The sequence below is a fragment of the Oncorhynchus masou genome, chromosome 18 (genome assembly GCF_036934945.1).
Source record: "Oncorhynchus masou masou isolate Uvic2021 chromosome 18, UVic_Omas_1.1, whole genome shotgun sequence".
In the NCBI taxonomy this organism is placed as follows: Eukaryota; Metazoa; Chordata; class Actinopteri; order Salmoniformes; family Salmonidae; genus Oncorhynchus; species Oncorhynchus masou.
Window position 1 is genome coordinate 866192 of NC_088229.1, and position 24975 is coordinate 891166.

A 24975-nucleotide genomic window follows, 5' to 3' on the forward strand; every position below is an offset into this window, starting at 1 on the left:
AACAGAAACAGTAGAAACAGAAAAATGTGAAAATGAAACACGAAAAACCCCAGAAACACAGACATTAGAAACACAAACACTAGAATTGGAAACAGAAAAACTTTTTCTAATTCGGTTTCATGTGTTGCTATGTTGACAGTGAAGGGGCTCTTGCTGATCTGCCCCTCCCTCCCTCCCCCTCCTGTCTCACCCTCTCCTATGTTGACAGTGAAGGGGCTCTTGCTGATCTGCCCCTCCCCTCCCTCCCCCTCCTGTCTCACCCTCTCCTATGTTGACAGTGAAGGGCCTCTTGCTGATCTGCCCCTCCCCTCCCTCCCCCTCCTGTCTCACCCTCTCCTATGTTGACAGTGAAGGGGCTCTTGCTGATCTGCCCCTCCCCTCCCTCCCCCTCCTGTCTCACCCTCTCCTATGTTGACAGTGAAGGGGCTCTTGCTGATCTGCCCCTCCCTCCCTCCCCCTCCTGTCTCACCCTCTCCTATGTTGACAGTGAAGGGGCTCTTGCTGATCTGCCCCGCCCCCTCCCTCCCCCTCCTGTCTCACCCTCTCCTATGTTGACAGTGAAGGGGCTCTTGCTGATCTGCCCCTCCCCTCCCTCCCCCTCCTGTCTCACCCTCTCCTATGTTGACAGTGAAGGGGCTCTTGCTGATCTGCCCCTCCCCTCCCTCCCCCTCCTGTCTCACCCTCTCCTATGTTGACAGTGAAGGGGCTCTTGCTGATCTGCCCCTCCCTCCCTCCCCCTCCTGTCTCACCCTCTCCTATGTTGACAGTGAAGGGGCTCTTGCTGATCTGCCCCTCCCCTCCCTCCCCCTCCTGTCTCACCCTCTCCTATGTTGACAGTGAAGGGGCTCTTGCTGATCTGCCCCTCCCCTCCCTCCCCCTCCTGTCTCACCCTCTCCTATGTTGACAGCGAAGGGGCTCTTGCTGATTTGTCCTCCAGCGAAGGTAACGTAGATGGTGTGGGCCCCCTCCAGGGTGGGTTTGTAGGTGCAGCGGTACAAACTGTTGCCCTTATCCTCTATCTGACACACCACCAAGTCCTTCTTACCCGCTGGGTCCATGATCACCACCTCCACGTCTCCCACACCAGCACCTGGAGACAGAGAGAGCCTTAGCACCTGGAGACAGGGAGAGCCTTAGCACCTGGAGACAGGGAGAGCCTTAGCACCTGGAGACAGGGAGAGCCTTAGCACCTAGAGACAGAGAGAGCCTTAGCACCTGGAGACAGGGAGAGCCTTAGCACCTGGAGACAGAGAGAGCCTTAGCACCTGGAGACAGGGAGAGCCTTAGCACCTGGAGACAGGGAGAGCCTTAGCACCAGGAGACAGGGAGAGCACCTGGAGACAGGGAGAGCCTTAGCACCTGGAGACAGAGAGAGCCTTAGCACCTGGAGACAGGGAGAGCACCTGGAGACAGGGAGAGCCTTAGCACCAGGAGACAGGGAGAGCACCTGGAGACAGGGAGAGCCTTAGCACCTGGAGACAGAGAGAGCCTTAGCACCTGGAGACAGGGAGAGCCTTAGCACCTGGAGACAGAGAGAGCCTTAGCACCTGGAGACAGAGAGAGCCTTAGCACCAGGAGACAGGGAGAGCACCTGGAGACAGGGAGAGCCTTAGCACCTGGAGACAGAGAGAGCCTTAGCACCTGGAGACAGGGAGAGCCTTAGCACCTGGAGACAGGGAGAGCCTTAGTACCTGGAGACAGGGAGAGCCTTAGCACCTGGAGACAGAGAGAGCCTTAGCACCTGGAGACAGAGAGAGCCTTAGCACCTGGAGACAGAGAGAGCCTTAGCACCTGGAGACAGAGAGAGCCTTAGCACCTGGAGACAGGGAGAGCACCTGGAGACAGAGAGAGCCTTAGCACCTGGAGACAGGGAGAGCCTTAGCACCTGGAGACAGAGAGAGCCTTAGCACCTGGAGACAGAGAGAGCCTTAGCACCTGGAGACAGGGAGAGCACCTGGAGACAGGGAGAGCCTTAGCACCTGGAGACAGAGAGAGCCTTAGCACCTGGAGACAGGGAGAGCACCTGGAGACAGGGAGAGCCTTAGCACCTGGAGACAGAGAGAGCCTTAGCACCAGGAGACAGGGAGAGCACCTGGAGACAGGGAGAGCCTTAGCACCTGGAGACAGGGAGAGCCTTAGCACCTGGAGACAGGGAGAGCACCTGGAGACAGGGAGAGCCTTAGCACCTGGAGACAGGGAGAGCCTTAGCACCTGGAGACAGAGAGAGCCTTAGCACCAGGAGACAGGGAGAGCACCTGGAGACAGGGAGAGCCTTAGCACCTGGAGACAGAGAGAGCCTTAGCACCTGGAGACAGGGAGAGCCTTAGCACCTGGAGACAGAGAGAGCCTTAGCACCTGGAGACAGAGAGAGCCTTAGCACCAGGAGACAGGGAGAGCACCTGGAGACAGGGAGAGCCTTAGCACCTGGAGACAGAGAGAGCCTTAGCACCTGGAGACAGGGAGAGCCTTAGCACCTGGAGACAGGGAGAGCCTTAGCACCTGGAGACAGAGAGATCCTTAGCACCTGGAGACAGAGAGAGCCTTAGCACCTGGAGACAGGGAGAGCCTTAGCACCTGGAGACAGAGAGAGCACCTGGAGACAGAGAGAGCCTTAGCACCTGGAGACAGGGAGAGCACCTGGAGACAGAGAGAGCCTTAGCACCTGGAGACAGGGAGAGCCTTAGCACCTGGAGACAGAGAGAGCCTTAGCACCTGGAGACAGAGAGAGCCTTAGCACCTGGAGACAGGGAGAGCCTTAGCACCTGGAGACAGAGAGAGCCTTAGCACCTGGAGACAGAGAGAGCCTTAGCACCTGGAGACAGAGAGAGCCTTAGCACCTGGAGACAGGGAGAGCCTTAGCACCTGGAGACAGGGAGAGCCTTAGCACCTGGAGACAGAGAGAGCCTTAGCACCTGGAGACAGGGAGAGCCTTAGCACCTGGAGACAGGGAGAGCCTTAGCACCTGGAGACAGGGAGAGCCTTAGCACCTGGAGACAGAGAGAGCCTTAGCACCTGGAGACAGGGAGAGCCTTAGCACCTGGAGACAGAGAGAGCCTTAGCACCTGGAGACAGGGAGAGCCTTAGCACCTGGAGACAGGGAGAGCCTTAGCACCTGGAGACAGGGAGAGCACCTGGAGACAGGGAGAGCCTTAGCACCTGGAGACAGAGAGAGCCTTAGCACCTGGAGACAGGGAGAGCACCTGGAGACAGGGAGAGCCTTAGCACCATACCAATATACTGTATAGTATATGTTTTTTTGTTGTTAAAGAAGTGGAAAGGAAATGGACTGATGTGTATGAATTGTGGTGTCTTTTCCTGCAGTATAAAATATACACTGAGTGAACAAAACATTAGGAACATCTTTCTAATATTGAGTTGCAACCCCTTTTTGCCCTCAATTCGTTGAGGAATGGACTTTTCATCTACACTGATTGACGTGGATTTAACAAGTGACATCAATAAGGGATCATAGCTTTCACCTGGATTCACCTGGTCAGTCTACGTCATGGAAAGAGCAGGTGTTCCTAATGTTCTGTACACTCAATATATACACATAACACACGTAACACACGTAACACACAACCCAGCCAAAAGCGACAAATATACAGTCATCCTTACTAACTGAGCTGCCAGAGAGGAAGGAAACAGCTCAGCGATGTCAGCAAGAGACCAATGGTGATTTTAAAACAGTCCCAGAGTTCAACAGTTGGTACCTGTGGTGTAGACGTCAAAGTATGTGGTCTTATTGGCGATGTTCCCGGCAGGTTCTAGTCCAGGTCCCTGGGCTGTAGCTTTACTGCTGTCTCCCTGAGCCATCCCCACTTCCACCTCATAAGGAGACTTATTGATGTGTAGCCCCGCAAACAGCACCGTCACCTGGTAAAACACAGAGTTACCAAACAGCACCGTCACCTAGTGAGTTACCAAACAGCACCGTCACCTGGTAAAACACAGAGTTACCAAACAACACCGTCACCTGGTAATAATACACACTGTTACTAAACAACACCATCACCTGGTAAAACACAGAGTTACCAAACAACACCATCACCTGGTAAAACACAGAGTTAACAAACAACACCGTCACCTGGTAATAATACACAGAGTTACCAAACAACACCGTCACCTGGTAAAACACACAGTTACCAAACAACACCATCACCTGGTAATAATACACACTGTTACTAAACAACACCATCACCTGGTAAAACACAGAGTTACCAAACAACACCGTCACCTGGTAAAACACAGAGTTACCAGACAACACCGTCACCTGGTAATAATACACAGAATGTCATGTAGAGTTTGGGTTAAGGGGATACCTAACAACATTAGGGTTAGGTTAGGGTAGGTTAGCATTAAGGTTTAAGGTTAGCGTAGGGTAGGTCAGGTGAGGTTAGGTTAGGAATCAGGTTACATTTAGAGTAGGTTAGGAATAAGAGTTAAGGTAGGTTAGGGTAGGGTTGGAATAAGGGTTAAGATAGGTTAGGGTAGGAATATGGGTTTAGGTTAGGGTAGGGTAGGTTAGGTTAGGAATAAGGGTTAAGATATGTTAGGGTAGGAATATGGGTTTAGCTTAGGGTAGGGTAGGTTAGGAATAAGGGTTTAGCTTAGGGTAGGGTAGGTTAGGAATAAGGGTTTAGCTTAGGGTAGGGTAGGTTAGGAATAAGGGTTAAGGTTAGGGTAGGGTAGGTTAGGTTAGGAATAAGGGTTAAGATATGTTAGGGTAGGAATAGGGGTTTAGCTTAGGGTAGGTTAGGTTAGGAATAAGGGGTGAGGTTAAGAATAAGGGTTAAGGTTAGGATAGGTTAGGTTAGGTTAGGTTAAGAATAAGGGGTGAGGTTAGGAATAAGGGTTAAGGTTAGGGTAGGTTAGGTTAGGTTAGGTTAAGAATAAGGGGTGAGGTTAGGATAGGTTAGGAATAAGGGTGAGGTTAGGAATAAGGGTTAAGGTTAGGATAGGTTAGGTTAGGTTAAGAATAAGGGGTGAGGTTAGGAATAAGGGTTAAGGTTAGGGTAGGTTAGGTTATGTTAAGAATAAGGGGTGAGGTTAGGAATAAGGGTTAAGGTTAGGTTAGGTTAGGTTAAGAATAAGGGATGAGGTTAGGAATAAGGGTGAGGTTAGGAATAAGGGTTAAGGTTAGGATAGGTTAGGAAAAAGGGTTAAGGTTAGGGTAGGTTAGGTTAGGTTAAGAATAAGGGGTGAGGTTAGGAATAAGGGTTAAGGTTAGGATAGGTTAGGAAAAAGGGTTACGGTTAGGGTAGGGATAGAACAGAAAGTGTACCTTGTGCATCCCAGTGACCTTGGGTATGTAGAAGACAGAGTAGGTTTGGTTCGTATCATTGTTGGCTGTCACTTTGGCCTGACAGGAGGATACATAGAGAGAGAGAGAGAGAGAGAGAGAGAGAGAGAGCGAGAGAGAGAGCGAGAGATAGAGAGAGAGAGAGAGAGAGAGAGAGAGAGAGAGAGAGAGCGAGAGAGAGAGAGCGAGAGAGCGAGAGAGAGCGAGAGAGAGAGAGAGAGAGCGAGAGAGAGAGAGCGAGAGAGCGAGAGAGAGAGAGAGAGAGCGAGAGAGAGAGAGCGAGAGAGAGAGAGAGAGAGAGCGAGAGAGAGAGAGAGAGAGAGAGAGAGAGCGAGAGAGAGCGAGAGAGAGAGCGAGAGAGAGAGAATTAGAGTTGGATAAATGTAGTTAAATTTGATTTTTTTTCGCAAGGACTTATACAGGATACTAACCTCAACATTAAAACCTTCAATCCAAATCAAAATTCCAGACCTAAAACCTTTTTGGACAAAATTACCTGAATGGACTACTACTACCAAGGACTATCAAGAAAACACTTATACTAAACCAAAACATGCAGAAGAAACCTAGCAGAGACCTGGAAATACCCTCCAACACAAATGTTCAGTCTGAACCTACTTCTGAAGCCAAAAAGTAAAAGACAATAGTCGGTAGGTAATTGTGTCATATAAAATGTTCTTTGGGATTAGTGTCCCTTCCACGGGACGGTTGAGCTAACATAGGCATATGCGATTAACATGAGGTTGTAAGTAACAAGAACATTTACCAGGACATAGACATATCTGATATGGACAGAAAGCTTAAATGCTTGTTAATCTAACTGCACTGTCTAATTTACATTAGCTATTACACTGAAAGAATACCATGCTATTGTTTGAGGAGAGTGCACAATTTTTAACATAAAAAGTTATTAATGAAGAAATTAGGCATATTTGGGCAATCTTGATACAACATTTTGAACAGACATGCAATGGTTCATTGGATCAGCTTAAAACGTTGCACTTACACTTCTGCCATCTAGTGGCCAAAATGTATATTGCACCTGGGCTGGAATAATACATTATGGCCTTTCTCTTGCATTTCAACGATGATGGTACAAAAAAAATACAAAAGAACGTTTTTTTATTTATTTGTATTATCTTTTATTATCTTTTACCAGATCTATTGTGTTATATTCTCCTACATTCCTTTCACATTTCCACAAACTTAAAAGTGTTTCCTTTCGAATGGTACCAATAATATGCATATCCTTGCTTCAGGGCCTGAGCTACAGCCAGTTAGATTTGAGTATGTCATTTCAGGCAAAAATTGGGAAAAGGGGTGGATCCTTAAGTTTATTTGAAGTAAAGCTACTAAGCAACCAAGCTGCTAGGACAGAACAGACCTGGCTGCAACTGCAATTAGCACTGAAGTGTGAAGTGAGAGCTGCCTTTGAATCCATGTAGAGAGGTCATTACAATACAGAACCGCATTGATAAGGTTCGGCGTTCTGTCAACAGGACAGTTGTAAAGCATGCAGCGCATTGTGTCAAGACCGCAGATTTTAAAGTAACAACAAATGTCGGTACATAGAAGTGTCTGCTGAAAGCTTAAATTATTGTTAATATGACTGTTCTGTCCAATTTACAGTAGCTATTACTGCAAAAAATTGCTATGTTATTGTTTGAGAGCTCCTAACAACAAAACACTTTTTTCAATGCGATAAGTTTGATATTATTCACCTCTGAAAGTGAAATGTGTACATACATTCTGAAATATTTCTCTGATTTATCATCCAAAGGGTCCCAGAGATAACATGAAGTGATACAATCCTTTTTCATATCCTAAAAAGGACCATATAGCACGTACGATTGATTTTATATTTCCACTCGTTCAATTTGCAAACAAATTAATCTGTGAATATCTCAACCTAAGCGTTGTTTGAACGAGTCAAACACATTCGTATTTATTCCTCAGAGATCCTAGAAGGTAACCAGACTTCACTATATCGTTAGGGGTGTAGTATATCCTATAGGACACCATATCAGAGATCCTAGAAGGTAACCAGACTTCACTATATCATTAGGGGTGTAGTATATCCTATAGGACACCATATCAGAGATCCTAGAAGGTAACCAGACTTCACTATATCATTAGGGGTGTAGTATATCCTATAGGACACTATATCAGAGATCCTAGAACGTAACCAGACTTCACTATATCATTAGGGGTGTAGTATATCCTATAGGACACCATATCAGAGATCCTAGAACGTAACCAGACTTCACTATATCATTAGGGATGTAGTATATCCTATAGGACACCATATTTGGTCAGAGAGCGACGCCTTCATGGCACGCCGATGACGCGTACTGTCATCACTTGAACAACTGTATCCTTGTCAAATAAGCACCAATCGGGCCAAACAAAGCTGGCTACCAATGAGCTGGGCTTCACGGGAGTATCTGGAAACCATGTATGTGTCGTCAAATGTAGCTTCTAACCTTCTAGCTTCTAAGTACGACAGCATGCCTTTTCATTTTGGACAAAAATTATAAGGATATTCAGAGTTATGAAGTTGTGAAAACTGGTTGTTTTTCAAATGGTGAACTTATAACATGGCTACTAATACTGGAAAAGCTCAATCAAAGTCCAAGTATACAGATTTGACGATATTCTTGTAGAAAAATGGAATATGAATGCGAATGTCTTCTTCACGATTTGCCCAAATATACCTGGGGACTTGACACTAAAAGTCTTGTTGTTCACTCATTTTTTCAAGTTATCCATCTGAAACTTCGCACAAACAGTCATGGCCAAAATTTTGAGAATGACACAAATATTAATTTTCACAAAGTCTGCTGCCTCAGTTTGTATGATGGCAATTTTTGCATATACTCCAGAATGTTATGAAGAGTGATCAGATGAATTGCAATTAATTGCAAAGTCCCTCTTTGCCATGCAAATTAACTGAATCCCCAAAAAACATTTCCACTGCATTTCAGCCCTGCCACAAAAGGACCAGTTGACATCATGTCAGTGATTCTGTCATTAACACAGGTGAATGCAAGCATTTTGCGAGACTGTGCCTCAAACCCTAATGTCTACCCGGCCCACCACTCCACCCTGGACTTGAACAGCCTTTACGACCAGGTCCACCTCTACAAGGCAGCAATCCCAACTTTTGCCAGGATCCTGAAGGACTTCACCCACAACAGTAGCCCCAGCACCTCACACAGGAGCAACACTGCAATGGACACCCTGCCCAGACACGCAAGACACCTTCCCAGACCTGCAAGAACCACTCCCAGACCTGCGAGACCCCCTCCCAGACCTGCGAGACCCCCCCAGAACTGAGAGACCTCCTCCCAGACCAGCGAGACCCCCTCCCAGACCTGAGAGACCCCCTCCCAAACCTGCGAGACCCCCTCCCAGACCGGCGAGACCCCCTCCCAGACCAGTGAGACCCCCTCCCAAACCTGCGAGACCCCCTCCCAGACCGGCGAGACCCCCTCCCAGACCGGTAAGACACCCTCCCAGACCAGCGAGACCCCCTCCCAAACCTGCGAGACCCCCTCCTAGACAAGCGAGACCCTCTCCCAGACCTGTGAGACCCCCCAGACCTGCGAGACCCCCCAGACCTGCAAGACCTCCTCCCAGACCTGCGAGACCCCCTCCCAGACCTGTGAGACCCCTCCCAGACCTGCGAGACCCCCTCCCAGACCTGCAAGACCTCCTCCCAGACCTGCGAGACCCCTCCCAGACCTGCGAGACCTCCTCCCAGACCTGCGAGACCCCCTCCCAGACCTGCGAGACCCCCTCCCAGACCTGCAAGACCTCCTCCCAGACCTGCGAGACCCCCTCCCAGACCTGCGAGACCCCCTCCCAGACCTGCGAGACCCCCTCCCAGACCTGCGAGACCCCCTCCCAGACCTGCGAGACCCCCTCCCAGACGGGCGAGACCCCCTCCCAGACGGGCGAGACCCCCTCCCAGACCAGCGAGACCCCCTAGCTATAATAAAGAACAAACTGCAAAAAACATATACATGATCAAATACAAATCTTAGAATCAACTAACTAAGACTACCAGAACCCACTGGAATCTCCAATTACATTGAATGAACTACAGGACAACACACAAACCCACCAACCCAAAAAGGCATGTGGTGTTGTTGGCATCCTAAATGAAATGATAAAATATACAGACCACAAATTCCAATTGGCAATACTTAAACTCTTTAACATCATCCCTAGCTCTAGCATCTTCCCCAATATTTGGAAACAAGGACTGATCATCCCAATCCACAAAAGTGTAGACAAATTTGACCCTAGTAACTACTGTGGGATATGCATCAACAGCAACCTTGGGAAAATCCTCTGCATTATCATTAACAGCAGACTCAGACATTTCCTCAGTGAAAACAATGTCCTGAGCAAATGTCAAATTGGCTTTTTACCAAATTACCATATGACAGACCACGTATTCACCCTGCACACCCTAATTGACAAAAAAAAAACTAAAAAAAAAAGGTTGACTCAATTTGGCATACGGGCCTGCTATACAAATTGCTGTGTTGGGGGGAAAACAAATGACATTATAAAATCCATGTACACAAACAAAAACACATATCTTTCCACAGGGCTAAGACAGGCACAGGGGTAAGACAGGCACAGGGCTAAGACAGGCACAGGGCTAAGACAGGCACAGGGCTAAGACAGGCACAGGGGTAAGACAGGGAAACAGCGTAAACCCCATTTCCTTCAACATACAGTTGGAGTGAGAAGTTTACATACACCTCAGCCAAATACATTTCAACTCCGTTTTTCACAATTCCTGACATTTAATCCTAGCAAAAATTATCTGTCTTAGGTCAGTTAGGATCACCACTTTATTTTAAGAATGTGAAATATCAGAATAATAGTAGAGAGAATGATTTATTTCAGCTTTTATTTATTTCATCACATTCCCAGTGGGTCAGAAGTGTACACACTCAATTAGTATTTGGTAGCATTGCCTTTACATTGTTTAACTTGGGTCAAACATTTTGGGTAGCCTTCCACAAGCTTCCCACAATAACTTGGGTGAATTTTGGTCCATTCCAAAAGAAGTCGGGCCACAACGAAATAATATTTATAGAGCAGTTATCTTCCGAATAAACTCTTTAAGACCTAGTAATAATTTACATCAATAGCAGTCAATATTAATCGTCACCTTATTTCAGTCTTATCTGGAAGTTGTAAATTCTTGGTTTTCTTCACGAACCCTGGCTAACAAGTTGAATCAGCAATACAAAATTGGGTTAAATTATTTATTTACAAAATACCTAAATAATCAGGATTACATATACACAGAATAAATCATACCTTGATTAAAAATTATGTCATAAAGGAAAACGTCCCTAGTGGACGGAACAGATATGACAGCTGGTTACACAAAGAAAGGGGGTTGGGTTTGAGTGAAAGAGCGGGAAGACTGAGGAGCAAAAAGGTTTTGTGTCTCTATCAGGCCGTAGGCAGGTATGCTATCGTAAATATAGAATCTTATGCATTCTAAATTACCGCCCATTTGAAAAAGGAAAATGGAATGAATATTTACTCTGAGCTGCGCTTCGATCGGTTGGTCGTAGATGGGAGGCCGGGTTTCATTTCAATTATATTTAAATTGCACAACAATTCCATCTGATAACTATAATGTGTAGACTTTCCCAGATACAGTTTATGTCGTCCTGTCAACAGTCGTGTCTCAGATGACAACCGAACTGACATCATATTCATTAAGTACCAATGCATATTTTCAACTGGTTCTATTACCGAAATATGGTTCCTTTCCATCCACTTGTTTGATGTTCCCAGACTCTCTATGTTTAACAAAGGCTATTCAAGAGTCCTTCAGTAGACTCAGAGAGAGAGGGGAGAGGTATTTATGGGGGGGTATTTATGGGGGGGTCATAAACCTTACCCACAGGCCAACATCATGACAACTGTATATAGACAAAATATGACATTTGAAATGTCTTGTGTTTACTTTTTATTGTTTATTTAATTTGTGTTTGTTATGTACTTCACTTGCTTTGGCAATGTTAACATATGTTTCCCATGCCAATAAAGCCCTTGAATTGAATTGAGAGAGATGTCACATAGAGATACAGACAGAGAGAGAGAGACAGAGAGAGAGAGATGACACACAGTGATACAGACAGAGAGAGAGATGACACACAGACACACAGAGAGAGAAATGACACAGAGAAACAGAAAGACAATATGTGTATGCTGTGTGTGCGTGCGAATGCATACCTCCTCTTTGTGTCCGGCAGGGTCCTCTACATGCACTAGGACCTCTCCCATCCCAGCACTGATGGTCTCCACTGTAAACACCGCCTTCTTCATCACAACGTTACCTACTGGCTCTATACCTGGAGAAAGAGAGAGGGGGAGACTAAGAGAATCAAAGCAACATTGTGATGGGTTACTGAACACTTATATTGTTATATGGTAGTGATGGTGATGATGGTGGGTGGGTGGGTGGGTGTGGTGGTGGTGGGGCTGCAGGTAGCCTAGCGGTTAGAGCGTTGGGCCAGTAACCAAGAAGTCGAAAACCTCATCAGACAAGGTGAAAAATATTCCGTTGTGCCCTTGGGCACTTAACCCTAAATTGCTCCAAGGGTGTCATACTACGGTCTTGTAAAACAACACTTGTGTATGTGACAAATAAAACATGTGTTTGATGTTGATGAACGGTGTACCTGGTCCGTATGCGCAGGCATTCTTGGGATTGAGTCCTGGGCACAGGGGTGCGCCAGGCTTCAGTTTGGACTTGGGGAACTGGGACAGGTATGTCATCACGGAATGTTCATCTACATTGGGGTCAACGATTTCCTCTGGGGTTATAACCTAGGAAATCAGACCGGACACAATGTTTAGACACACACACACACCTGCAGAGGGTGGCAGGAATTGATTTTAAAACAATCCTGACCCCAACCCTACCAGACAGTCACCAGACAGTCATCGCCTCAGACGACCACAATCAGCAAAGAACAAAGGGTACAGTTGACTGTCTGGTGTTTATCTGGTAGGGTTGTGGTCGCCTTCTGTAAAGATGAATAAGAGATAATGAATGGGCTGGACATGATAAGTGATGATTTCGGATTTGTCTGCCATTTAGTACGCTTCTGTCTATTTGAGCAGGTCAGTATGTCTAGGTAATCCTGTCTAACACTGCGTTTTATATATATCGCGTCGTAGAACTGCATAAGTGTTGCTCTCCACTTTCTGGATGACCGAGTTTAGAAGTCAGTGGAATTAGAATATGATAGCTAAGGCGAAAACACCAGTCTGGATTACATCTTCAAACTAAGGGCAACAATGGCATCCGTGACAGAGAGGGAAAAGCGTCCATCCATGTATACAGGTAAGATTGTCTAGACTAGCTACATTTTCAGATATTACACATTTCTAATTTAGTAAGTAAGTCATTTTCATTTCAAGTTAAAGTGTACTGTTAGCTAGCTAGTGTTAGCTAGTGTTTACTCCGATTTCAGACCACTCTTGTCTGAGTGTGCCAGAATGCAGAAGAAATGACTAATTTACTAAAGCTCAACACCCATTAAATTTGATTTGATTTGATTTGATTTGATATGGCCGGTGTCAGTAAACGTCTGTAAAAAGGCGTAATTAAATTGTTACCAGCAGCAGTTAGTCACCAGCCCTCTGGAAAAACAGCCTAACCAGCTCCGCTAGAGTGAGTAAAATGGTCAAAGTGAGGTGTTTTCTCATTTGTGTAGCCAACATTAGCCAATTAGCTTGGGTGCTTGACTGCTGTTGTTAGGTCAGAACGAGCGGATCAACCCTACTCCTCGGCCAGAGCGTCCAGCTCTGAACGATCCTTAAAGAGATGGGTGGGGCAAAATATTAAGATTAAGCAATGCTGACTGGGTGTAGACAAAGAGCTCTCCAGTAGGTGTACCAAAATATTCAAAGGCCATTTTCCCAAAAGAGAGGTTACAAGTACATTGACTTTCCCAATGTTCCTCGACTGCAGTGTATGATATACCATTTATATATATGATATATAATTTTCTAACTCTGAGTCTCTACTCGTATCCCATGTTAAACACACCATTTGACCGGTCATATCTATGAGAATTCCAAAGTTCCAAAAGTGTAATAGAGTGTATAAGAGGTCATACAATACGTTTTGTAGTGATTCCTATGTCGTAAAACATATCTGTTGGTAATGAGGAGCAACCAGACGCTGAACTTGACACATTTATAAAATTGTTTATCCCAGTTACTAATATTCATGCACTGATAAGGAAAATGACTGAAAAAAAACAGTTAAATCCCTGTGGATTGATGAGAAATTGAAAAATTGTATGGTTGAGAGGGATGAGGCAAAAGGTATGGCAAATAAGTCTGGCTGCACAATCGATTGGAAAACATTCTGCAAATTGAGAAATCATGTGACTAAACGGAATAAAAAGAAGAAGAAACTACACTTTGAATTCATTGATATTTCATTGACGTGATCAGCAAATTTAGGCATAACATGCCAGCAACAAACACCGACACTACACATCCAAGTATATCTAAACAAATTAGGAAAGACAAGCATTGTAAATTTGAATTCCGTAAAGTGAGTGTGGAAGAGGTGTCTATCAACAATGACAAGCCACCGGGGTCTGACAACTTGGATGGAAAATTACTGAGGATAATAGTGGACTATATTGCCACTCCTATTTGCCATATCTTCAATTTAAGCCTACTAGAAAGTGTGTGCCCCCAAGCCTGGAGGGAAGCAAAAGTCATTCCGCTACTTCAGAATAGTAAAGCCCCCTTTACTGGCTCAAATAGCTGACCAATCAGCCTGTTACCAAAAATAGTGACTGACCAGATACAGAACTATTTCACAGTCAACAAATTGACAACAGACTTTCAGCTTAATCGGAGGACATTCAACAAGCACAGGACTTACAAATGACTGATGATTGGCTGAGAGAAATTGATGATAAAAAAGATTATTGGGGTTTTGTTAGACTTCAGTGCAGCTTGTGACATTATCGATCATAGTCTGCTGCTGGAAAAAACAGATGTGTTAAGGCTTTACACCCAATGCTATATTGTGGATAAAGATTTGCCTTTCTAACAGAACAAAGAGGGTGTTGTTTAATGGAAGCCTCTCCAACATAATCCAGGTAGAAGCAGGAATTCCCCAGGGCAGCTGTCTAGGCCCCTTACTTTTTCAATCTTTACTAATGACATGTCACTGGCGTTGAGTAAAGCCCATGTGTCTATGTACAGTGAGAAGTCGGAAGTTTACATACACTTAGGTTGGAGTCGTTAAAGCTCATTTTTCAACCACTCCACAAATTTCTTGTTAACAAACTATAGTTTTGGCAAGTTGGTTAGGACATCTACTTTGTGCATAACACAAATAATTTTTCCAAAAATTGTTTACAGACAGATTATTTCAATTATAATTCACTGCATCACAATTCCAGTGGGTCAGAAGTTGACATACACTAAGTTGACTGTGCCTTTAAACAGCTTGGAAAATTCCAGAAAATGATGTCATGGCTTTAGAAGCTTCTGATGGGCTCATTGACATAATTTGAGTCAATTGGTGGTGTACCTGTGGATGTATTTTAAGCCCTAACTTCAAACTCAGTGCCTCTTTGCTTGACATGATGGGAAAATCAAAAGAAATCAACCAAGACCCCAGAAAAAAAATTACAGACCTCCACAAGTCTGGTTCATACTTGGGAGCAATTTACAAATGCCTGAAGGTACCACGTTCATCTGTACAAACAATATTACGCAAGCATAAACATCCTGGGACCATGCAACCTTCATACCGCTCAGGAAGAAGATGCGTTCTGTCTCCTAGAGATGAATGTACTTTGGTGCGAAAAGTGCAAATAAATCCCAGAACAACAATAAATGACCTTGTGCAGATGCTGGAGTATCTATATACACAGGAAAACAAGTTATATATCTACATAACCTGAAAGGCCGCTCAGCAAGGAAGAAGCCACTGTTCCAAAACCAACATAACCTTCCATTTCAATATTATCACTTGCACAGTGCTCCCTGGGATGTTTAAAGCTTGGGAAATCTTTTTGTATCCAAATCCGGCTTTAAACTTCTTCACAACAGTATCTCGGACCAGCCTGGTGTGTTCCTTGTTCTTCATGATGCTCTCTGCGCTTTTAACGGACCTCTGAGACTATCACAGTGCAGGTGCATTTATACGGAAACTTGATTACACACAGGTGGATTGTATTTATCATCATTAGTCATTTAGGTCAACATCGGATCATTCAGAGATCCTCACTGAACTTCTGGAGAGAGTTTGCTGCACTGAAAGTAAAGGGGCTGAATAATTTTGCACGCCCAATTTTTCAGTTTTTGATTTGTTAAAAAAGTTTGAAATATCCAATAAATGTCGTTCCACTTCATGATTGTGTCCCATTTGTTGTTAATTCTTCACAAAAAAATACAGTTTTATATCTTTATGTTTGAAGCCTGAAATGTGGCAAAAGGTCGCAAAGTTCAAGGGGGCTGAATACTTTCGCAAAGCACTGTAACCAGGTAGGCTAGTTGAGAGCAAGTTCTCATTTGCAACTGCGACCTGGCCAAGATAAAGCATAGCAGTGTGAACAGACAACACAGAGTTACACATGGAGTAAACAATTAACAAGTCAATAGCACAGTAGAAAAAAAGAGAGTCTATATACATTGTGTGCAAAAGGCATGAGGAGGTAGGCGAATAATTACAATTTTGCAGATGACTCAACACTATACACTTCAGCTACTGCAGTGACTGAAATGACTGCAACACTTCAAAGATCAGTTAGTTTCAGAATGGGTGGCAAGGAATAAGTTGGTCCTAAATATTTCCAAAACTAAAATAATTGTGTTTGGGACAAATCATTCACAAAACCCTTAACCTCAACTAAATATTGTAATGAATAATGTAGAATTTGAGCAAGTTGAGGAGACTAAACCCGGGATTGTAAACTGTCATGGTCAAAACATAAATGCTTTTGAACATTTAAAAAAGGCAAATAGCCTAGTGAAAATTGTATTAATTTTTGTTGCCCCTGGCCTACTGTTCAGTCGTATGGTCAGGTGACACAGAGGGATTTAGGAAAATTGCTCAGAACAGGGCAGCACGGCCCTTGGATGTACACAGAGAGCTAATATTAATAATATGCATGTCAATCTCTCCTGGCTCAAAGTGGAGGAGAGATTGACTTCACCACTACTTGTATTTTTGAGAGGTATTGACATGTTGGATGCACCGAGCTGTCCATTTAAACTACTAGCACACAGCTCAGACACCCATGAATACCCCCACAAGACATGCTACCAGAGGTCTCTTCACAGTCCCCAAGTCCAGAACAGACTGGCGCACAGTACTACATAGAGCCATGACTACATGGAACTCTATTCCACCAAAACTGAATGATGTTTTCTTTTCACAGCTACCCATGAACCAAACGTAGACAGGCAGAGGAGCGTTCTGATCTGCAGACGGACTCTGACATGGATGAAGAAGGGGGTAACACAGCACTAGGGAACTGATTTCCTTATTGAATACTGTCCAGGATGTGGAGGCCATGGAATGGTAGGTGCTATGAGAGGGATGTTTTACAAACAAAAAACAAAAATTATAGTATTTTATTCATTAGTCCACTGTTTCCAAGATAGAGAACTTTCACTACATCTAGCAGAGGCTGTTATCCAGAGTGACAGAAGCAACTACGGATATTCAAGGGGACATCGACAGATTTTTCACCTAGTTCGCTTGGGGAATAGAACCAGTAATATTTCGGGTTACAAATGCAAAATTATATGCAAATGACCAAAATGATCATCATATCAGTTACGTCATCATCATCATCATCATCATCATCATCATCACACTTCCTCAGTCCTGGACCTGGGGACCCAAAGGGTTTCTGCCCCAACACTTGATTCAACTCATCATCTTCTAACTAAATAAGGTATGTGAGTGCTAGGGCAAACAGAAACACCCCTTTAGCACCAGGATTGGGGAACACTGCTGACATGCACATTTTTGGGATCGTATACAGGGTGAGGAAAACAATGTGTATATTCGTAATTTGATTGAACTCTTTAATCAGAGTTCCTGCATTGAATTTGATCTGAGCATGTGCTATGAATAAACTGAATTTGTCATCTCTTAAGAGAGATTGCTTGGGCAGCAGCATCTGGGGCCTGCATGGAGAATGAGAACAAACGCAGGTTGGTCCCAGGTGGCTAGCCCAATTGAAAACACAGCCTAATTTTGGTCCATATAGGTCTCACTACACAGCCATTCTTTACCCAGATGTAACCCACCGCCAGGACAACATATAAAGCCCAACACAGCAACCACATCTGGGGCCAACATGGATACCAAGGGCAAAACAATGTGGGTAACTGTTGGGTTTCCCTCATGGGGACCGTGGAAAAGCCCTTTCATTAATAACCCAAATGGGCCCCAGGGGGAGATGTTGGCCGGGGGAGATGTTGGCCGGGGGAGATGTTGGCCGGGGGAGATGTTGGCTGGGGTGTTGGAGTCACACAAAGTCACTCAGTCGTGGGTAAACAGGGAGAACAGGAGGGGACTAAGCACAGACCCCTGGGGGCCCCTATGTTGATAGGCATCGTTACAGAGGTGTTGTTGCCTACCCTCACTGACTGGGGGCATCCCGTAAGGAAGCCCAGGATCCAGTTGAAGAGAGAGGTGTTCAGTCCTGGGGTCCTAAGCTTAGTGATGAGCTGTGAGGGCACTGTGGTGTTGAACGCTGAGCTGTTGTCAATGAACAGCATTCTCACATAGGTGTTCCTTTTGTCCAGGTGGGAAAGGGCCGTGTGGAGTGCAGTAGAGATGACAACATCTGGATCTGTTTGAATTGGAGTGGGTCCAGGCTATCCTCTACAAAGGTCAAAATATTTGTCGGACCGAGAGTCATCTGTTCTTTCGACCAATCGATTGGTAGTTGTTAAAACATCTATTTTTCAAATACACTATAGACACATCCTATGTGTTTTATCAACTGCAGTATACCAACCATACAACGTTACACACAGACACACATTCTACCAACCATACCAACGTTACACACACACACACACACACACACACATTCTACCAACCATACCAACGTTACACACACACACACATTCTACCAACCATACCAACATTACACACAGACACACACAAACATTCTACCAACCCTGCCAAGATGTCAACGTTACACACACACACACATTCTACCAACCCTGCCAAGATGCCAACTTTACACACACACACACATTCTACCAACCATACCAACATTACACACAGACACACACACACACATTCTACCAAACCTGCCAAGATGCGAACTTTACACACACACACACATTCTACCAACCATACCAACATTACATACAGACACACACACACATTCTACCAAACCTGCCAAGATGCCAACTTTACACACACACACACATTTTACCAACCATACCAACATTACACACAGACACACACACACATTCTACCAAACCTGCCAAGATGTGAACTTTACACACACACACACATTCTACCAACCATACCAACATTACACACAGACACACACACACATTCTACCAAACCTGCCAAGATGTGAACTTTACACACACACACACATTCTACCAACCATACCAACATTACACACAGACACACACACACATTCTACCAAACCTGCCAAGATGCCAACTTTACACACACACACACATTCTACCAACCATACCAACATTACACACAGACACACACACACACATTCTACCAAATCTGCCAAGATGCGAACTTTACACACACACACACATTCTACCAACCATACCAACATTACACACAGACACACACACACATTCTACCAAACCTGCCAAGATGCGAACTTTACACACACACACACATTCTACCAACCATACCAACGTTACACACAGACACACACATTCTACCAACCATACCAACGTTACACACACACACACACATTCTACCAACCATACCAACGTTACACACAGACACACATTCTACCAACCCTACCAAGATGCCAACTTTACACACAGACACGCTGCACACATAATTAGCAACAGAGGACAGTGATTACAGTCATGCCACTCATCTCGTACCTATTACATCACATATCTGTAATAGGGGGTCGTTAGCCTGGCTATATAGAGAACAGTTTAATGGTTAGCATAGCTAGCGTACCTGAGGGATACCCATCTAGTCGTTATCCAGTTAGCCTGACTCCATAGAGAAGAGTGTGATGGCTAGCGTACCTGAGGGATACCCATCTAGTCGTTATCCAGTTAGCCTGACTCCCTAGAGAAGAGTGTGATGGCTAGCGTACCTGAGGGATACCCATCTAGTCGTTATCCAGTTAGCCTGACTCCATAGAGAAGAGTGTGATGGCTAGAGTACCTGAGGGATACCCATCTAGTCGTTAGCCAGTTAGCCTGACTCCATAGAGAAGAGTGTGATGGCTAGCGTACCTGAGGGATACCCATCTAGTCGTTAGCCAGTTAGCCTGACTCCATAGAGAAGAGTGTGATGGCTAGCGTACCTGAGGGATACCCATCTAGTCGTTATCCAGTTAGCCTGACTCCATAGAGAAGAGTGTGATGGCTAGAGTACCTGAGGGATACCCATCTAGTCGTTAGCCAGTTAGCCTGACTCCATAGAGAAGAGTGTGATGGCTAGCGTACCTGAGGGATACCCATCTAGTCGTTATCCAGTTAGCCTAACTCCATAGAGAAGAGTGTGATGGCTAGCGTACCTGAGGGATACCCATCTAGTCGTTATCCAGTTAGCCTGACTCCATAGAGAAGAGTGTGATGGCTAGCGTACCTTAGGGATACCCATCTAGTCGTTATCCAGTTAGCCTGACTCCATAGAGAACAGTGTGATGGCTAGAGTACCTGAGGGATACCCATCTAGTCGTTATCCAGTTAGCCTGACTCCATAGAGAAGAGTGTGATGGCTAGAGTACCTGAGGGATACCCATCTAGTCGTTAGCCAGTTAGCCTGACTCCATAGAGAACAGTTTAATGGTTAGCATAGCTAGTGTACCTGAGGGATACCCAGCCAGTTATCAGCCTGTTTCATGGCCTCCCGGGCGTTGTCCACTGGTTTAGTTTGGTCCCATTGGTTCCAGTCTGCACACAGGCCTGCAACACACACACACACACACACACACATTACATATATACATATAACGTACTAGTCAAAAGTTTGGACACACCTACTCATTCCAGAGTTTTTCTGTAGTTGTACTATTTTCTACATTGTAGAATAATAGTGAAGGCATCAAAACTATGAAATAACACATATCTTAAACAAATCAAAATATATTTTTGAGATTCTTCAAAAGAGCGACCCTTTGCCTTGATGACAGCGTTGCACACTCTTGGCATTCTCTCAAACAGCTTCACCTGTAATAGTTTTCCAACAGTCTTGAAGGAGTTCCAACATATGCAGAGAACTTCATGGCTGCTATTCCTTCACTTTGCAGTACTAATCATTGAGGTTGGGTGATTGAGGTTGGGCCAGGTCATCTGATAAAGCACTCCATCACTCTCCTTCTTGGTTAAAAAGTCCTTACACAGCCTGGAGGTGTGTTAGCTCATTGTCCTGTTGAAAAACAAATGATAGTGGGACTAAGCCCAAACCAGATGGGATGGTGTATCGCTGCAGAATGCTGTGGTAGCCATGCTGATTAAGTGCACTATGAATTCTAAATTAATCACTGACAGTGTCACCAGCAAAGCACCCCCACACCTCCTCCTCCATGCTTCACGGTGGGAACCACACATGCGGAGATCATCCGTTCACCTCCTCTGCTTCTCATAAAGACACAGCGGTTGGAACCAAAAATCTCTTTGTTTGGACTCATCAGACCAAAGAACAGATTTCCATTGTTTGTCTTTCTTGACCCAAGCCGGTCTCTTCTTATTGGTGACCTTGTACTGGTTTCTTTTATAGCAATTCGACCATGAAGGACTGATGCACACTGTCTCCTCTGAACAGTTGATGTTGAGATGTGTCTGCTGATACATGAACTCTTTGAAGCATCTACTTGGGCTGCAATTTCTGATGCAGTTAACTCTAATGAACTTATCCTCTGCAGCAGAGGTAACTCTGGGTCCTCCATTCCTGTAGTGGTCCTCATGAGAGCCAGTTAACTCTAATGAACTTATCCTCTGCAGCAGAGGTAACTCTGGGTCTTCCTTTCATGTGGCGGTCCTCCTGAGAGACAGTTAACTCTAATGAACTTGTCCTCTGCAGCAGAGGTAACTCTGGGTCTTCCTTTCCTGTGGTGGTCCTCCTGAGAGCCAGTTAACTCTAATTTATTTTTTTATTTTTTTTATTTCTTTATTTCACCTTTATTTAACCAGGTAGGCTAGTTGAGAACAAGATCTCATTTACAACTGCGACCTGGCCAAGATAAAGCATAGCAGTGTGAACAGACAACACAGAGTTACACATGGAGTAAACAATTAACAAGTCAATAACACAGTAGAAAAAAAGGGGGAGTCTATATACAATGTGTGCAAAAGGCATGAGGAGGTAGGCGAATAATTACAATATTGCAGATTAACACTGGAGTGATAAATGATCAGATGATCATGTACAGGTAGAGATATTGGTGTGCAAAAGAGCAGAAAAGTAAATAAATAAAAACTGTGGGGATGAGGTAGGTGAAAATGGGTGGGCTATCTACCAATAGATTATGTACAGCTGCAGCGATCGGTTAGCTGCTCAGATAGCTGATGTTTGAAGTTGGTGAGGGAGATAAAAGTCTCCAACTTCAGCGATTTTTGCAATTCGTTCCAGTCACAGGCAGCAGAGTACTGGAACGAAAGGTGGCCGAATGAGGTGTTGGCTTTAGGGATGATCAGTGAGATACACCTGCTGGAGCGCGTGCTACGGATGGGTGTTGCCATCGTGACCAGTGAACTGAGATAAGGCGGAGCTTTACCTAGCATGGCCTTGTAGATGACCTGGAGCCAGTGGGTCTTGCGACGAATATGCAGCGAGGGCCAGCCGACTAGAGCATACAAGTCGCAGTGGTGGGTAGTATAAGCTGCTTTAGTGACAAAACGGATGGCACTGTGATAAACTGCATCCAGTTTGCTGAGAAGAGTGTTGGAAGCAATTTTGTAGATGACATCGCCGAAGTCGAGGATCGGTAGGATAGTCAGTTTTACTAGGGTAAGCTTGGCAGCGTGAGTGAAGGAGGCTTTGTTACGGAATAGAAAGCCGACTCTTGATTTGATTTTCGATTGGAGATGTTTGATATGGGTCTGGAAGGAGAGTTTGCAGTCTAGCCAGACACCTAGGTACTTATAGGTGTCCACATATTCAAGGTCGGAAACATCCAGTGTGGTGATGCTAGTCGGGCATGCGTGTGCAGGCAGCGATCGGTTGAAAAGCATGCATTTGGTTTTACTAGCGTTTAAGAGCAGTTGGAGGCCACGGAAGGAGTGTTGTATGGCATTGGAGCTCGTTTGGAGGTTAGATGTCCAATGACGGGCCGAAAGTATATAGAATGGTGTCGTCTGCGTAGAGGTGGATCAGGGAATCGCCCGCAGCAAGAGCAACATCATTGATATATACAGAGAAAAGAGTCGGCCCGAGAATTGAACCCTGTGGCACCCCCATAGAGACTGCCAGAGGACCGGACAGCATGCCCTCCGATTTGACACACTGAACTCTGTCTGCAAAGTAATTGGTGAACCAGGCAAGGCAGTCATCCGAAAAACCGAGGCTACTGAGTCTGCCGATAAGAATATGGTGATTGACAGAGTCGAAAGCCTTGGCAAGGTCGATGAAGACGGCTGCACAGTACTGTCTTTTATCGATGGCGGTTATGATGTCCTTTAGTACCTTGAGTGTGGCTGAGGTGCACCTGTGACCGGCTCGGAAACCAGATTGCATAGCGGAGAAGGTACGGTGGGATTCGAGGTGGTCAGTGACCTGTTTGTTGACTTGGCTTTCGAAGACCTTCGATAGGCAAGGCAGAATGGATATAGGTCTGTAACAGTTTGGGTCCAGGGTGTCTCCCCCTTTGAAGAGGGGGATGACTGTGGAAGCTTTCCAATCCTTGGGGATCTCAGACGATATGAAAGAGAGGTTGAACAGGCTGGTAATAGGGGTTGCGACAATGGCGGCGGATAGTTTCAGAAATAGAGGGTCCAGATTGTCAAGCACAGCTGATTTATACGGGTCCAGGTTTTGCAGCTCTTTCAGAACATCTGCTATCTGGATTTGGATAAAGGAGAACCTGGAGAGGCTTGGGCGAGGAGCAGCGGGGGGGCCGGAGCTGATGGCCGAGGTTGGAGTAGCCAGGCGGAAGAACTTGTCCTCTGCAGCAGAGGTAACTCTGGGTCTTCCTTTCATGTGGCGGTCCTCATGAGAGGCAGTTTCATCATAGCACTTGATGGTTTTTGCGATTGCACTTGAAGAAACTTTCAACATTTTTGACATTTTCCAGATTGACCTACCTTCATCTCTTAAAGTAATGATGGACTGTCATTTCTCTTTGCTTATTTGAGCTCTTCTTGCCATTATATGGACTTGGTCTTTTACCAAATATGAAGCTGGTTGAGAGAATGCCAAGAGTGTGCAAAGCTGTCATCAAGACAAGGGGTGGCTCCTTAGAAGAATCTCAAATCTCAAATATATTTGATTTGTTTAACACTTTATTGGTTACTACATGATTTTCATTTTTGGGGGGTTTATTAAACAACTAATAGTCTGCTTTCGGTTCAATTACTTGAATTCCATTTAGTTCCGTTTTTTTGTAAAACCAACATGATGTTTCTCTAGAGAGAAATTAAATAATTAATGGGAGAAATCTGAGAGAAGAAGAACTACGTGCGGGTCCTCCCCCTGAAATTGATAGCATTTTTAAAACAATTTTCCTGGAATTCTACGTTGTTTCTCAAAAGGGAATCAATGTTGACTTGACAGAATATCACATTTCTACCAACTGACCCCCTTCTATCTCAGCATGACCATTAACCAACTGACCCCCTCTCCTCTCCATCTCATCATGACCATTTACCAACTGACCCCCTCTCCTCATCTCATCATGACCATTTATCAACTGACCCCCTCTCCTCTCCATCTCATCATGACCATTTACCAACTGACCCCTTTCTATCTCAGCATGACCATTAACCAACTGACCCCCTCTCCTCTCCATCTCATCATGACCATTTACCAACTGACCCCCTCTCCTCTCCATCTCATCATGACCATTTACCAACTGACCCCCTCTCCATCTCATCATGACCATTTACCAACTGACCCCCTCTCCATCTCATCATGACCATTTACCAACTGACCCCCTCTCCTCTCCATCTCATCATGTCCATTTACCAACTGACCCCCTCTCCTCTCCATCTCATCATGACCATTTACCAACTGACCCCCTCTCCTCTCCATCTCATCATGACCATTTACCAACTGACCCCCTCTCCATCTCATCATGACCATTTACCAACTGACCCCCTCTCCTCTCCATCTCATCATGACCATTTACCAACTGACCCCCTTCTATCTCAGCATGACCATTTACCAACTGACCCCCTCTCCTCATCTCATCATGACCATTTACCAACTGACCCCCTCTCCTCATCTCATCATGACCATT

At 45.0% G+C, this 24975-nt stretch overlaps 1 protein-coding gene across 1 annotated transcript in view; it reads right to left on the reverse strand.

The window, feature by feature from the left end:
* Window positions 1-24975, reverse strand: part of flna (filamin A, alpha (actin binding protein 280)) — a 216810-nt gene that overhangs the window by 110686 nt on the left and 81149 nt on the right. Inside the window, exons 4-9 of the mRNA XM_064921966.1 lie at window positions 20388-20485; window positions 12025-12172; window positions 11576-11694; window positions 5285-5362; window positions 3714-3876; window positions 890-1090 (exon numbers count right to left, since the gene is read on the reverse strand). Coding sequence (XP_064778038.1) covers window positions 890-1090; window positions 3714-3876; window positions 5285-5362; window positions 11576-11694; window positions 12025-12172; window positions 20388-20485 — 807 coding nt within the window. The remainder of the gene's footprint in view (window positions 1-889; window positions 1091-3713; window positions 3877-5284; window positions 5363-11575; window positions 11695-12024; window positions 12173-20387; window positions 20486-24975) is intronic.